Source organism: Dama dama, chromosome 22, assembly GCF_033118175.1.
Source record: "Dama dama isolate Ldn47 chromosome 22, ASM3311817v1, whole genome shotgun sequence".
Taxonomy (NCBI): Eukaryota; Metazoa; Chordata; class Mammalia; order Artiodactyla; family Cervidae; genus Dama; species Dama dama.
Genome location: NC_083702.1, coordinates 28,283,161 through 28,298,983, shown reverse-complemented (window position 1 = coordinate 28,298,983; position 15,823 = coordinate 28,283,161). Strand labels below are relative to the sequence as shown.

The following is a 15,823-nucleotide window of genomic DNA, read 5'->3' as shown; positions in this document are numbered from 1 at the left end:
CCACCAGGGAAGCCCCTGGTATTACTTCACATGTGGGCTAACCAGTGAGCCTGGTAGAGTTCCAGGAATGCTTGCAGAGGCAGGTTCCAGTTCAGAGAAAAAAGACAGCTTGGTACTCCCAAAATACCAGTTGCCAGGGTATCACCATTTTGCTGCCATTTCTCCCAGCCCTGTGATATGAAGAGGGCCTGGTGACATGTGCCCATACAGTGGATGTATTACCTAGAGGGACCTCCAGCTTAGGAAACCCAGAGCTTTTATTACCGGCAATAAGCCTGTCTGATCTTTGCCCCGGAGGGTGTCGTTATTAACGTTATTTTCCTGGACAGTAAACAAACCTGTTTTTTCCTCTGGAATGTAGTACTATCTCTTCATCATGTAAATATCCTTGAAGAGCTAGTCCTGAAGAAAGGCGATTGGTGACTCTGCTCAGAAAATAAACAGAAACACAGGAGCAAGCATTTCTCTCGGTCAGATTTAGTCCTCGGGTTTACTAACCAAAAAAGGAGGTTCAGAAAAGAAAAACTGAACTTCTCCGGAGATTGCTGTAAACGACAAAGAATTCAGAGTAGCTTCTATGGGTCCAACGAGCTCGTGCTGCCGTAAGCGATGAGAATTTTGATTAATTTCTAATACCACACCTGAAAAACACAAATTTCTCTGAAAGGCCGTAACACATAGAATTTCCCCCCAGTGGTATTGCCCAAAGGGAGAAACAGCTATGTGCTCTCTGGTTTAATAAAATTCACATTCAACACAATATAGAGGTAGTAATATGTTGAATCTGTATTTAATGTGAAATACAGTAAATCTTAGTGATTTTCAAGTTGCTCTGAATTAGCTGCAAGATAGAGATAGGTCTTTGAAATGCACTTGAGTAAAATGTAAGCTGTATTGAAAAGCATTATATAGAGTGTTCAACAGGTATAACAATTAAATAAATAGCTCATTAATTGGAATTTATGATTATTTGGACATAGCCAGGCTGAAGGTCTATTTTGTTTAGCAAAACCTTTTTAAAGTAGCTACGGTAACAGTGTTAATTATAAAAATTAGAGGAGCAGAGATTCCTTAGGATACTTCAAAAACCCCTTTAAAATGACCTCAGATACTTTAGAAGCATCAATTATGTATAAACAAGGGTGATGATTATGATAAACCATTAACTTCTATTTAAATAATTCTCCTAATAGAAAATACTTTGTTGCCTTAGGTGAAATTGCTGTATATGGATTAAAATGTTGATTAAGTAGTATGCCTAGGGAAAGTATATTGGTTAACTGAATTTTCTAGATAGCTCAAGATTAAGCTTAAACATCCAACTCTTTTGCTTTAACTTACGTTGCTGATCTCTCCACTCGGCAATGATACACCTATTAGCCAGAGCAAATAAAATGAATCACAGTGAATCTTTTTTTTTTGGTGTCCACACAAACACAAAGGCTCTCAGTGTCTCAGCGCTGTTGTCATTAGCAAGCTTATTGGGTGTAGAGATTCTTTAGTCTGTTAGAACCTAATTGTGCAGTACTTGATTGACAAGTCAGAAATCTCCGAGCAAATGTCTTAATCTGCAGAATGGGGATACTAATATATTTATTTTGCAGGATGGTTCTAAATATTAAATGTTATCATTTGTGAATGTACCTAGTATCAGGCGCGGCATAAAGTAGGCACCAAGTAAATTTTAGTTGAAGCTACATCATGATTGTTCAGAAAAATAGAGAAAATTACATTACATTTATTGATTTCCTCAGTGTTAATAGTTAATGTACATGAATTTACTTTCTGACAGGGTGAAATTTTATTATAAAATTTGAGTAAAGCACGTATAACTTCATGACCCTGGCAAAATATTCTAAACTTCTTTTTTCCAAAATTAATTACTGAGTCTTGACTTGAGCAGTAGTTCTCTAAGTTTTTTAAAAAATCCCTTTATTAAATTAAAAAAATTATTTTTAATCATTATTTTTAATTTGTAGCAGGAAGGATCCCCTGGAGGAAGGTATGGCAACCCACTCCAGTATTCTTGCCTGGAGAATCCCCATGGACAGATTAGCCTGGGGGGCTACAGTCCACAGAGTCACAAAGAGTCTGACACAACTGATAGACTAAGTATAGCATAACACAGCTCAGGCTGATTTTAGGAAATACCGCCTGTCATTTCAATACACATAGCTAGTCTTAGATTACAGTCTTCACTGTTGGCTGAATATGAAATAGTATCCTTTTCAATTTCAAGACCTTATGTTTCTCTATATTTGCCATGGTTCTGCCGAACCCAGAAACACAAGCCCCACTGGCTATTGGAGCCCGTGTGTCCTCTGGGCAAGGAGTGTGTCCTCTGCACAGCAGCTTGTGTGCCCAAGTTCACTTCTTCAGGCTAGACTCCAAGATATGCACAAAGGCCTTCTTCAGGAAAGACTGAGTCTTAGGTACTTCTGATCACTGTATCTGCATTAGGGCTTCCCAGGTGGTGCTAGTGGTAAAAAACCTGCCTGCCAGTGCTGGAGACCTAAGAGACGCAGCTTCAATCCCTGAAGATCCCCTGGAGGAGGGCATGGCATCCCACTCCAGTGTTCTTGCCTGGAGAATCCCATGGACAGAGGATCCTGGCAGGCTACAGTGAATGGGCTCGCAAAGAGTCGGAGAAGACTGAAGTGACTTAGCGTGGATAGCATGCATGCATGCATTAGGGACAGAAGGAAACAGAGAATAAGAAAAGGGGAAAGAACAAGTTGCTTGCTAGTTTAAACTAGTATATCCGTTCAGTTCAGTCACTCAGTCATGTCCAACTCTTTAAGACCCCATGGACTGCAGCACACCAGGCTCGCTGTCCATCATCAATTCCTGGAGCTTACTCAAACCCATGTCCATTGAGTCAGTGATGCCATCCAACCATCTCATCCTCTGTTGTCCCCTTCTCCTCCAACCTTCAGTCTTTCCCAGCATCAGGGTCTTTTCAGATGAGTCAGTTCTTCACATCAGGTGGCCAAAATATTGGAGTTCCAGCTTCAGCATCAGTCCTTCCAATGAATATTCAGGGTTGATTTCCTTTAGGACAGACTGGTTGGATCTCCTTGCAGTTCAAGGGACTCTCAAGAGTCTTCTCCAATACCACAGTTCAAAAGCATCAATTCTTTGGTGTTCAGCTCTCTTTATAGTCCAACTCTCACATCCACACATGACTACAGGAAAAACCATAGCTTTGATTAGACAGACCTTTGTTGGCAAAGTAATGTCTCTGCTTTTTAATAAGCTGTCTATGTTGGTCATAACTTTTCTTCCAAAGATCATAAGTTTTCTTCCTTGGAAGAAAAGTATGTCAGAGTTTGAGGAAAAAGTTGCAGGTCATAAGATTTCTTAGACTATATTTTGAATACATTGTTTTTAGGGTAATCTCAGATAGAATTTTAAAATGCTACATTTTATGTTAGAAGTTCTGGCTTTGATAGCTCAGCTTTCTCATCAGATAGATCAGCTTTCTTGTAATGTCATTTATTAAGTAACCTTTCATCTTTTTACTAGCAAACTGAGCAGTGGAAATGGTAACAACGTGAAAGACCTTAATTCTGTTTTCTAAAGTGTACTATCAGAATGAGTAACAATAGAATTATTTTAATATGTTCTTTTATCCTCCTGGATTCAATCATTCATTTAAACGTATGATCACTAGGCTTCTAATTTAGGGTGTGCTCAGTTATGTCTGACTCTTTGCACCCCCGTGCGGCCCCTTGGACCATAGCCTGCCAGGTTCCCCTGTCCATGGAGTTTCCCAGACAAGAATACTGGAGACGGTTCCCATTTCCATCTTCCAGTAATAGGCTTTGGGAATAAAAAAAGAATAAAGTATCTACTTTCATTGGGGTCATAGGTTTAAGGTAAAATATATATTTTATTTTTTTCTTAAATTAAAAAAATTATTCGAACCTTTCATTTTTATTTTACTTATTTATTTAGTTATTATTGGCTGTACTGCATGACATGTGGGTTTAGTTCTCTCACTAGGGATCAAACCCTGGCTCCCTGCATTAGAAGCATGGTGTCTTAGCCACTAGCCTGCCATGGAAGTCCCTGAAAGATATATTTTAAAATTATACATAAATTGTTTGGGAAAGTTGTTTTTGTAATGCCTTGCAAAGAATAACCACTTAATGAACTTTTATGTTTTTGTAAACTGGATAAAGATGATTTCATTACTCTTTTTTTTTTTTTTATGTTGTAAACTGTAAATGATTAATATGTAACATTTTGAAAAGCTGTAGTATTCCCTGCAGTGGGCCCTGAGATTTTGCATATTTCCTGTAATATATTTTAAAAGACATCTTTTCCTGATCTCCCTAGTTTTAGGGAGATATTTAGTTCCTTTTTCCAATTAAATGAACCTATTTCATCAGAATCATCAAGTTCTGAAGGCCTCAGTCAAACACTCTTATACATACTAAGTGTTAATCACTCAGTCACGTTCACTTCTTTGTGATCCCATGGACTGTAGCCTGCCAAGCTCCTCTGTCCATGGAACTCTCCAGACAAGAATACTGGAGTGGGTTGCCATTTCTTCCTTCGGGGGATCTTCCTGACCCTGGGATTGAACCCAGGTCTCCTTTATTACAGGGAAATTATTTACCATCTGAGCCAACAGGGAAGTCCTATATGTACTAAGAATATGGGAAACAAGTGACAGACTTTGCATCTGAGACAATTCTAGAAGGGATGTGTAAAGGTTTTATTCTGGTATAATAAACCCCAGTAGAGAAGCAGGTATAGAATCTTCTAGGAATCCTAGGTAGGGCTCTCTGACATGACCTGAGGAGGAGACACAGAGGGACATAGGGAAGACTTCGAGAGAAGGACGTTTTTTTGAAGATTAGTAGAAATTCATGCTCATGCACAGTCACTCGGTCATGTCTGACTCTTTGTGACCCCATGGACTGCAGTATATTGGGCTTCTCTGTCCATGGAATTTTCCAGGCAAGAATACTGCAGTGGGTTGCCATTTCCTACTCCAGAGGCTCTTCCCAACCAACTTAAATAAAAAAGAAAACAATATTCCAGACAGAAGAAACAGCCTTTACAATAGCAAGAGGTGGCTTGGTATTTATACTGTAACTGATTCAGAGCACAGTACAGTGTGAAGTGCATGGAAGAGGTGGTGGTGGTGGGCGGGTTGCAAAAACCATGTCTTTGAGGGCCTTGGAGGCCAATAGTTTGGATTTTGTCTTGAAAACAGAGGAGAAACACTGAGAAATTTAAGAGAGTTAGAGAGATCAGACTTGTATTTGACATTAATTTATTTCTGCAAATATACTCTTGTCAACTGAACCAATACATGCAACCTAAAAGTTGAGAGTTATGTTCTGTTTGATGGGAAGTTTTAGGATTTTGACCCTGGGAGGTAGCATCTAAAGTAATCCTGGAAGAATTGCTCTGAGGAGGCAAGGGGGACCCAGGTTACATAGAAATTTTACAAAAGGTAGGTAGTCTGAATGTCAAAAGTTCATTGTAAATAAAAGAAAACCAGATATCAGTGAAAGTGAAAGTGAAGTTGCTCAGTCGTGTTCGACTCTTTGCGACCTCATGGTCTGTAGCCTACCAGGCTCCTCCATCCATGGGACTCTCCAGGCAAGAATACGGGAGTGGGTTGCCATTTCCTTCTCCAGGAGATCTTCCCAACCCAGGGATCAAACCCGGGTCTCCCACATTGCAGGCAGACACTTTACCATCTGAGCCCAGATATCAGTAGTTTAGTGCTTTTCTAAGTATAGAAAGATGTATGAGTCTAGGCTCACTGAAATCATTCCTTTGATATGCACCTCAGCTATCTGGGGTCATTATCCTGTGTTTTCATATCCTCCTCAGGGTTCAACATGGGAAGTGGATGCAGTCTGATGGCAGGTGTTCTTTCCTTCCTGAGTTCCCTCAGGGCTCACCAGCTCACACTGAAAGAAAGTGAAAGTGAAAGTCGTTCAGTCCTGCTCGACTCTTTGCGACCCCATGGACTTTACAGTCCGTGAGATTCTCCAGGCCAGAATACTGGAGTGGGTAGCCTTTCCCTTCTCAACCCAGGGATCAAACCCAGTTCTCCCGCATTGCAGGCAGATTCTTTACCAGCTGAGCCACAAGAGAAGCCCAAGAATACTGGAGTGGGTAGCCTATCCCTTCTCCAGTGGATCTTCCTGACCCAGGAATTGAACCGGGGTTTCCTGCATTACAGATGATTCTTTACCAACTGAGCTATCTGGGAAGCCCCCCGCCAGCTCACATTGGAGGGTTAAAATCACTGATGATATCTTTTGTTTATTGATATCGCAGGAAATATTCCATTTCTTACTTTGAGTACGGGCAATTGTGTATTGTCTTTTCTTTCCTTTGGAGTTAGTTCACGTCCTGGGGCTGGTGACAATTGACATATAAAGCTTTTGATCTTCAGTTTTATCCTACGGGGAAGATATTAATACATTAATACCCTATATTAATATTGAGGCTGCTGTTAAGAGGCTCAGTACCGAGATTTGAACCTTCCTTGCTTAGCACTTTTCTTCTTCCCCCTTTTCTTTTGCTGACACTGTGTTCCCCAGGCCTCATCTTTCTTCTCCTTATTGCTTACTCTTTGTGCTTTCCTTTTCCTTCTTTACCAAAATTATAACTTCCCTGGTAGTTCAGCTGGTAAAATATCTGCCTGCAGAGTAAGAGACCCCAGTTCGATTCCTGGGTCAAAAAGATCCCCTGCAGAAGGAAAAGGCAACCCACTCCAGTATTTTTACCTTAAAAATCCCATGGATAGAGGAACCTGGTGAGCGACAGTCTATGAGGTTGCAAAAGAGTCAGACATGACTGAGCACACATAAGTACCTCACGGGATGGTGTATGTCATCACCACAGTGAGGACGAGGTTTGAGGCCAATCCAGATGGTTCAGGGATGCCCTCAGTCTTGAAGAATCTCTAGCATTAATACCTCAGCCTGAAGTTGGGCAAGTCTTTCTGGGCAGAGAGCTACTAATGGGCTGCAATTCTCCTGAGGAACAGGGTTTGCTTCTTTAGTTAAACTGGGCAGCCCAGGCCACCAGGTTTTTTTTGTTTTTTTAAATTTGTATTGAGGTATGGTTTCTTTAAAATAGTGTATTAGTTTCTACTGTACAGCAAAGGGAATGAGCGATAAGTACATATACATCCCCTCTTTCAGATTTCCTTCTCCCTGTAGGTTCACTGCAGAGCACGGAACAGAGTTCCTGCGCTATGCAGTATGTTCTCAGCACAGCCGCTCAGTCGTGTCCCACTCTCTGCGGCCCCATGAATCGCAGCACGCCAGGCCTCCCTGTCCATCACCAACTCCCGGAGTTTACTCAAACTCATGTCCATTGAGTCGGTGATGCCATCCAACCATCTCATCCTCTGTCGTCCCCTTCTGCTCCTGTCCTTAATCTTTCCCAGCATCAGGGTCCTTTCCAATGAGTCGGCTCTTCGCATCAGGTGATCAAAGTATTGGAGTTTCAGCTTCAACATCAGTCCTTCCAATGAATATTCAGGACTGATTTCCTTTAGGATGGACTGGTTGGATCTCCTTGCAGTCCAAGGGACTCTCAAGAGTCTTCTCCAACACCACAGTTCAAAAGCATCAGTTCTTCAGCACTCAGCTTTCTTTATAGTCCAACTCTCACATCCATACATGACCACTGGAAAAACCATAGCCTGACTAGATGGACCCTTGTTGACAAAGTAATGTCTCTGCTTTTTAATATGCTGTTTAGGTTGGTCATAACTTTTCTTCCAAGGATCAGGTGTCTTAATTTCATGGTTTCAGTCACCATCTGCAGTGATTTTGGAGCCCAAAAAAATAGTCTGTCATTGTTTTCACTGTTTCTCCATCTATTTGCCATGAAGTGTTGGGACCAGAGGCCATGATCTTAGCTTCCTGAATGTTGATTTTTAAGCCAACTTTTTCACTCTCCTCTTTAGCTTTCATCAAGAGGCTCTTTAGCTCTTCTTCACTTTCTGCCATAAGTGTGGTGTCATCTGCATATCTGAGGTTATTGATATTTCTCCTGGCAATCTTGATTCCAGCTTGTGCTTCTCCAGCCTAGCATCTCTCATGATGTACACTGCATAGAAGTTAAATAAGCAGGGTGACAATATACAGCCTTGACGTACTCCTTTCCCTATTTGGAACCAGTCTGTTGTTCCATGTCCAGTGTTAACTGTTGCTTCCTGACCTGCATACAGATTTCTCAAAAGACAGGTAAGGTGGTCTGGTATTCCTATCTCTTTAAGTATTTTCCACAGTTTGTTGTGATCCACACAGTCAAACGCTTTGGCATAGTCAATAAAGCAGAAATAGATGTTTTTCTGGAACTCTCTTGCTTTTTCTGTGATCCACCGGATGTTGGCAATTTGATGTCTGGTTCCTCTGACTTTTCTAAATTCAGCTAGACCATTCGGAAGTTCACGGTTCACGTACTGTTGAAGCCTGGCTTGGAGAGTTTTGAGTATTACTTTGCTAGCGTGTGAAATGAGTGCAATTGTGCAGTAGTTTGATCATTCTTTAGCATTGCCTTTCTTTGAGATTGGAATGAAAACTGACCTTTTCCAGTCCTGTGGCCACTGCTGAATTTTCCAAATTTGCTGTCATATTGAGTGCAGCACTTTCACAGCATTATCTTTTAGGATTTGAAATAGCTCAGTTGGAATTCTATCACCTCCACTAGCTTTGTTTGTAGTAATGCTTCCCAAGGCCCACTTGACTTCACACTCCAGGATGTCTGCCTCTAGGCGAGTGATCATATCATCATGATCATCTGGGTCGTGAAGATCTTTTTTGTACAGTTCTTCTGTGTATTCTTGCCACCTTTTCTTAATATCTTCTGCTTCTGTTAGGTCCATAGCCTTTCTATCCTTTATTGTACCTATCTTTGCTTGAAATGTTCCCTTGGTAGTATCTATAATTTTCTTGAAGAGATCTCTAGTCCTTCGCATTCTATTGTTTTCCTCTATTTCTTTGTATTGATAACTGATAAAGGCTTTCTTATCTCTCCTTGCTGTTCTTTGGAACTCTGCATTCAAATGGGTATATGTTCTCATTAGTTATCTATTTTATACATTAAAAAGGAATGGAATTGTGTCATTTGTAGAGATGTGGTTGGACCTAGAGATTGTCATACAAAGTAAGTCAGAAAGAGAAAAACAAATATCGTATATTAACACATATATGTGGAATCCAATCTATTTGCAAAGCAGAAGTAGTAAAAGAGAATCAGGCCATCAGGTTTTAAGTGGTAATTATCCACTAGTCGTTCCCAAACTCTGGCATCATTTCATGCAGTTTTATATATTTATCTACAATAAGAATCCAATGTAACTTCTTTTCAGGATAAGTTGGTATATATGTTACACAACTACTCTAACATTTTTGTTTTGTGTATTTTTTACATTTGAAATGTGAGCCCACCAGTAAATTTTTTTAGTAGGATAATGACAGGCTGCAACAAGGAAGAATCACCATAGAAGAATTTAGAACAATTTATCGAATTATTACATACAGAGAAGAAATTATTGAGATTTTCAACACGTATTCTGAAAACCGGAAAATTCTTTTAGAAAAGAACCTGGTCCAATTTTTGATGCGAGAGCAGTATACACTTGACTTCAGTGAAAGTATTGCTTCTGAGATCATTCAGAAATATGAGCCTATTGAAGAAGGTATGATTGTACTTCAGAGTTTTAAATATTTGTATGCAAACTGGTTTTTATTAATAGCAGTTATCAAATTCAAACTTGATTGGGTCAAATTTCTTCTGGGTAATACTATATATATTGACAGTTTTAATTTTGTAACTTACAGACAGCATACATACCTTTTAGAAAGCTATGTTGTGTAACCATGACTTTCTTTCATTGTCCAGTTCCTTCCTTTTAATTGTTTCTGTACCTCTCAAGTGTTCAGAGATGAACTTAGGCAGGGAAAACAAGATGAGGAACCTATTATAATAAATACCATACTGGAAGACAGGGTCCTGAGATTCATTAATAAGATAAAAACCCAGGTGTAGGTAGTTTTCCATTTTTATATATTATTGACAAAATATAGAATATTAAACTAGCTAAATGAAAACAGTTCTAGGAAGGAGATAAAACATTGTAAAAGCATTCATTTCACTGTTGTTTACACTTAATTGTCTACATTTCATAAACATTAAAACATTTTTGCTTTTCTTTCATTTTCCTATGCAATCATCTGGTTTAAGTCCATTGACCATTTTGGCTAGTGATCTCTTGTATAGTTTTTGATCTTTGTTTCATCTTTAATGGGTAAAACACTTCGATTTTTTCCATTTATACTTATTTTTAAATAAAATAATAATGACATAATATAATATAATATTCATATAGTTGCAGAAAAAGCACTATTAAAGCATGCTGTTTAACCCTACAGAGATTAATAGAATAGCTCAGAATATTTATTTAACAAGGGCTATATGAAAGTGCAGGACTTCTCAGGAGGCACTAGTGGTAAAGAACTCACCTGCCAATGAAGGAGACATGGGATGTGAGTTCAATCCCTGGGTCAGGAAGATCCCCTGGAGGAGAGCGTGCAACCCACTCTGGTATTCTTGCCTGGAGAATCCCATGGACAGAAGAGTCTGGCAGTCTACAGTCCATAGTGTTGCAAAGACTTAGCAGGCACGCACGCATGTAAAAGCCCTAGTTCTGCCTTTGCAAACTGGTTTATGGCTCCCAGTGCTTAACATATGATGATATGGGTTCTAAGAAAACAAAACATCCCTTCATGGACTCATACTTCCTGATTTACTGAAGTATTTATCTGTGGCAACCAAGCATTTTTCTAGGAGCTGAGGATTCAGTGGAGAATGAGGCAAACTAAGTTATATTCCTGATAAGGGTTGGAAGGAGACTGACAATAAATAATTAAACATACAGATAGATAGTTTTAGAGAGTACTAAGTACTGTGGAAAAAATAAAACAGAGAGTAGACAACCCACAAGTTCTAGCTCAGGTGAGTGTTTAGGAGAGTCCTTCATGGGGAATGTAACATTTGAGCTGAGATAAAAATGATGAGAAAGAATTAGTCATGTGACAAAATGGAAGAAGGGTCTGAGGTCTAGGCAAGGGAAGTGTTGGACCTGAGGTGGAGAAGCAAGGCACAGGAAGAGGACAGTGTGGTTCGAATCTGGAGAGATCGGCAGGGATCAAATCATGTTGGTCTCGTTGGTCATAAGCTAGATTTTGGCTCATGACTCAGTAGCACATAAAGACTTTGGGTGCTTCTAAGCATCGTTGTGGTAAGACGGAAGATAGTGCTAGTAAGAGTTTGATCTCCACTAAAACTTGCAAGTTTGCAGGAAGATAAAGAACTTGTATCAGAATGTAAAACAAGTACCTCTCTAAGCACATCTGATGAGTCCAGATGCTGAGTCTTTACTTTCAATTACAAAGACTTTCCCTAAGAAAGTAGTGAATTGATTTATGTTTTGGTTCAAGCTCTTTATATCATTGCCACCTGGAAACAACCAGTTCACAGACATGTACTTTATGGCCCTGTTCCAGTGAAGATTTTTAAAACACTGACTTTGGAATGGTTACCCTTGGGTGGTAAATTAAGTGTTTGTTGTTTAGTTGCTAAATTGTGTCTGACTCTTTTGCGACCCCATGGACTGTAGCCCATCAGGCACCTTTGTTCATGGGATTTCCCAGGCAAGAATACTGGAGTGGGTTGCATTTCCTCCTCCAGGGGATCTGTCCAACCAGGGATCGAACCCAGGTCTCCTGCACTGCAGGAGGATTCTTTACGGTTTAAGCCACCAGGGAAGCCCAACTTAAGAGGTGCAAAGGCATAGTGGAATGGTGCCACTGACATTTTGGAATTGTGTTTACATTTTAACTGTGATATTATACTGTATCCATTTCTTCTTTTGAGTCTTCCTCTGCTTCCATTCGATCTTCCCTGGTAGGTCAGACAGTAAAGTGTCTGCCTACAATGTGGGAGACCCGGGTTCCATCCCTGGGTCGGGAAGATCCCCTGGAGAAGGAAATGGCAACCCACTCCACTATTCTTGCCTGGAAAATCCCATGGACTGAGGATCCTGGAAGGCTACAGTCCCTGGGGTCGCAAAGAGTCGGACACGACTGAGCGACTTCACTTTCACTTTCTACTTCCATTCAGACAGTTTTGCACACAGGCAAGACCACTCATTTCATTTACATGACTATTGATCACTTTAGAGACTTATTGGGGCCAATTTGAATTATAAACTTATAGTCCCAAATGCTGCTAAGTTTCTCAAGCTTGTCCCACAGTGATATGTGACATGTACCAAATGAGGAGAACCTCATTTTATTTTAAATGTAAAAATCCATCAGATTAACTATCATCTCAGTCTGGTAGTTTTTAAGGGCATAACATGAGTTCGTTTTTTATTCCATTACCAAAGATATTTACTTAGTTAATAGTTCAAAGAGCTATAAGCCAATCACTGGTAATTGCACTGGGAAGAATAAATTCATGCAAATCATTACAATTATGATATACGAAGCATTTGCCCCATACACTTGCATGTTTCTAATTTGCATAGCTTTGAAATAGAGAGTTTAGTTTGCATCACTATAAACATTTTATGTATTTTCTTCTAGCTTTTATTTTTTTAAAGTAAGATTGTAATAGCATTTTGAATGCTGGCTTTTTCGTTTTTATGATGTCATAAACATTTACTTAGTGTCACTATGTATTTTTTTCTGATACATTATTTGTAATGTCTGCTTAGTATTGTATCATATTTTGAGATTTAATCTCTTTCCTCCCCTCGCCCCATTTATTTTGCTTTTATAAATAATGCTAGTGTGAGCATTCTTACATATCAAGCTTTGTCTGAGTCTCTATTTCTGTAGTTTAAATTCCCAGAAATAAAATTCTTTGCCAAGAACCACTCACTAAAGTGAATACTCACACCAACTTTTAATATGAGGCAAACTGGGTTATCAGCAACAAAAGCAATGGTAACTAACCTTTATAGATCTAATATGCAGCGCTAGTATGCACGAATGGATGTTATGATTGCCAGCATTCCTAAGACAGGGAGAGGTTAACAGGCTCGTCATATAACAAATAAATGAATTTAACCCAAGCTGTCTCATTCCAGAGCCAGTGTTCTGCTTAAATAGATAATTTTGGTATATATGATACTGTGCAAAAAAGTTCACAGATCATTTGCTAAAGATAATAATATGCAAATGACTCAGTAATTCAATTCATAGGAATGCACCCAATAGAAACATGTACATATTTGCACCAAAAGATATATACTGGTTATTTATAGCAGTATAGTTTTGTAAATAGCCCCAAACTGGAAATTATCTAAATGCTCATCAAGAATAGAATTGATAAATTGTGGTATATTCACACAATGGAGAGCTATACAAAAAATAGGAATAAAAAATATCTGTGTGCCACTATAAGAATAAATCTTATAAACAATGTTAAGTAAAACAAACCAGTCACAAAAAATACATATTGTGTGAGTTCACTTATGTAAACACAAAAACTAAAGAAAACTAATCTATGCTTCTAGAAGCCATACCACTGAATATACTTGGCAGTTGGGGATTGGGGTATGGAGGAAAACTAGAAAGTTATCAGGCGGCAGTCTTCTGGGATGCTATCGTGTTCTGTTCTTTGACCTTGGTGTTGGTTACATGGATGGTTAGCTTGTGGAAATTCATGAATCTATGACACATGTCCTTTTCTTGTATATATTTTAATTATTTGAAAAAAATTTTTAAACACGCAGGTCTTTGTTGGCTATTTTAAATATAGTAGTCTTGTATATATTTTTTAAACATTAAAAAAACAACAGAGATGATTAAGTACTATTTAGTGTACTTAAATGTTGATATGAAAGAACTAAAAATTAAAACCTTAGAAAAATTTGTTTCCAAAGAAACTTGAATAGATTAGTATTAATTCTAAATGAATACTTTAGAAACATGCTCTGCTGCTAAGTTTAAAGTGAAATGTAATTTTTATACTATTTATGATATTTCTGCATTCTTTTTATTTTTTTATAGTTAAACAAGCACACCAGATGTCATTTGAAGGTTTTAGAAGATACATGGATTCATCTGAATGTCTGATATTTAATAATGAGTATGGTCATGTTTACCAAGATATGACTCATCCATTGACTGATTATTTTATTTCAAGTTCACATAATACATACTTGATATCTGACCAGTTGTGGGGACCAAGTGACCTTTGGGGATATGTAAGGTATTTCTTTTGATTTTTGAATCTATTACATTTTAAAAATGTTTGAAAGTTCTTAGTGGTTTCTACCCCAGTAGGCTATAATTCACAGTAAAGGAAGGCAGTGCATGTTACAAAAACCAGAGGGTAGAGAATTTTGATTGGTGCGTATCTTGAATATCCAACCTTTGGGTGGTTGTATACTTTATTCAATGTATTGTTATCATGCATGTGTGCATGCATGCTAAGTCGCTTCAGTCATGTCCGACTCTGTGTGACGCTATGGACTGCAGCCCACCAGGCTCCTCTGTCCATGGGATTCTCCAGGCAAGAATACTGGAGTGCATTGCCATGCCCTCCTCTAGGGGATCTTCCTGACCCAGGGATCGAACCTGTGTCTCATACATCTCCTGCATTGGCAGGTGGGTTCTTCACCATCAGTGCCACCTGGGAAGCCCTTCTAATCCTGTCTGCCAACCTCCTCTCCCTGGTTATTGGCCCTTTGAAGTTTCCTGAACAATTTGGATATTTTATGTAGGAAAAATGTGAAGAAGACTTTTAAAATCTTATTTAGCTATTCAGAGCATCCTGTACTTTAAAGAAAAAAAATATGGTCAAAATTAATTCTCAGATATCTCCATGCCAAAAGAAAAACAGTAGCATTTATAGATAATAATACATATGTTTATATGTCAGCTGACTTACGTAGATTAAAGGAAGTCTATGTTGCACCTTTAATTTTGTTTTCTACGATGTATCATATACTGTTCATACCAATTTAGCCTTCAGTTTTAGTTTAGTCAGTCCACTGAAGATACAGTGGTGAGCAAGATTTTCGAAGGGGTTACACTCGTTTGTTCATGAGAATAGACAGATAATAAAGAGGGAAACAAATCAGTATTTCCAGGGACTGAATCATATGAACCAGGGTAAAGTGACAGAAGATAACTGTGGGGTAAGGGATGCTCCTTTTAACTGAAGGTTCAGGAAAGGCTTCTCAAGAGAGTATAGCTGTGGTTTAAGTGATAATAAAGAAGAAGTTTCAGATCTAGTAGGAAGGGAAGAAGTAATAATGCTTGGCATGTTTACAAGAGAGAAAGACAGCAAGTGTGGGTATAAATGAGTGAATGGAGAAGGAAGAGAGGTGAATTAGAGGAAACAGGCAAGTTTATGAGGCTCTTGGAGACCATGGAAGGGAGAATGGATTTAATCTGGTTGCATAGGGAAGTCAATGGAGGGGTTTTCCTTAGGAAAATGTCATAATTTAATTTATTCTTTACTGTGGAGGAAAGACTGATGGTGCAAGTGTAGAGGTAGGAGATGCTTTGGGAAAATATTGTTGCAGTCCAGGGATGACGGTGATCTAGATGGTTAATTCATGAGGCAGCGGTTGAGACACATGGTTGAATTTGAAATATTTTAGGGGACAGAGCCAACAAGGTGATTTACCAGGCAATCTGAAGAGAGGTATGAGGGGAAGGGGGTGTCAGAATTTGGGGCCTGATAACCTAGAATGTGATGACATTATGGGCAGAGATGGTGAAGCCATTGTAGGGTGTGATTCAAAAGCAAA

At 38.9% G+C, this 15,823-nt stretch overlaps 1 protein-coding gene across 1 annotated transcript in view; it reads left to right on the top strand.

The window, feature by feature from the left end:
* Positions 1 to 15,823, top strand: part of PLCZ1 (phospholipase C zeta 1) — a 98,112-nt gene that overhangs the window by 55,863 nt on the left and 26,426 nt on the right. The window contains exons 2-3 of the mRNA XM_061124128.1: positions 9,590 to 9,691; positions 14,073 to 14,274. Of these exons, the coding sequence (XP_060980111.1) occupies positions 9,613 to 9,691; positions 14,073 to 14,274 (281 nt within the window). The 5' untranslated portion in view covers positions 9,590 to 9,612. The remainder of the gene's footprint in view (positions 1 to 9,589; positions 9,692 to 14,072; positions 14,275 to 15,823) is intronic.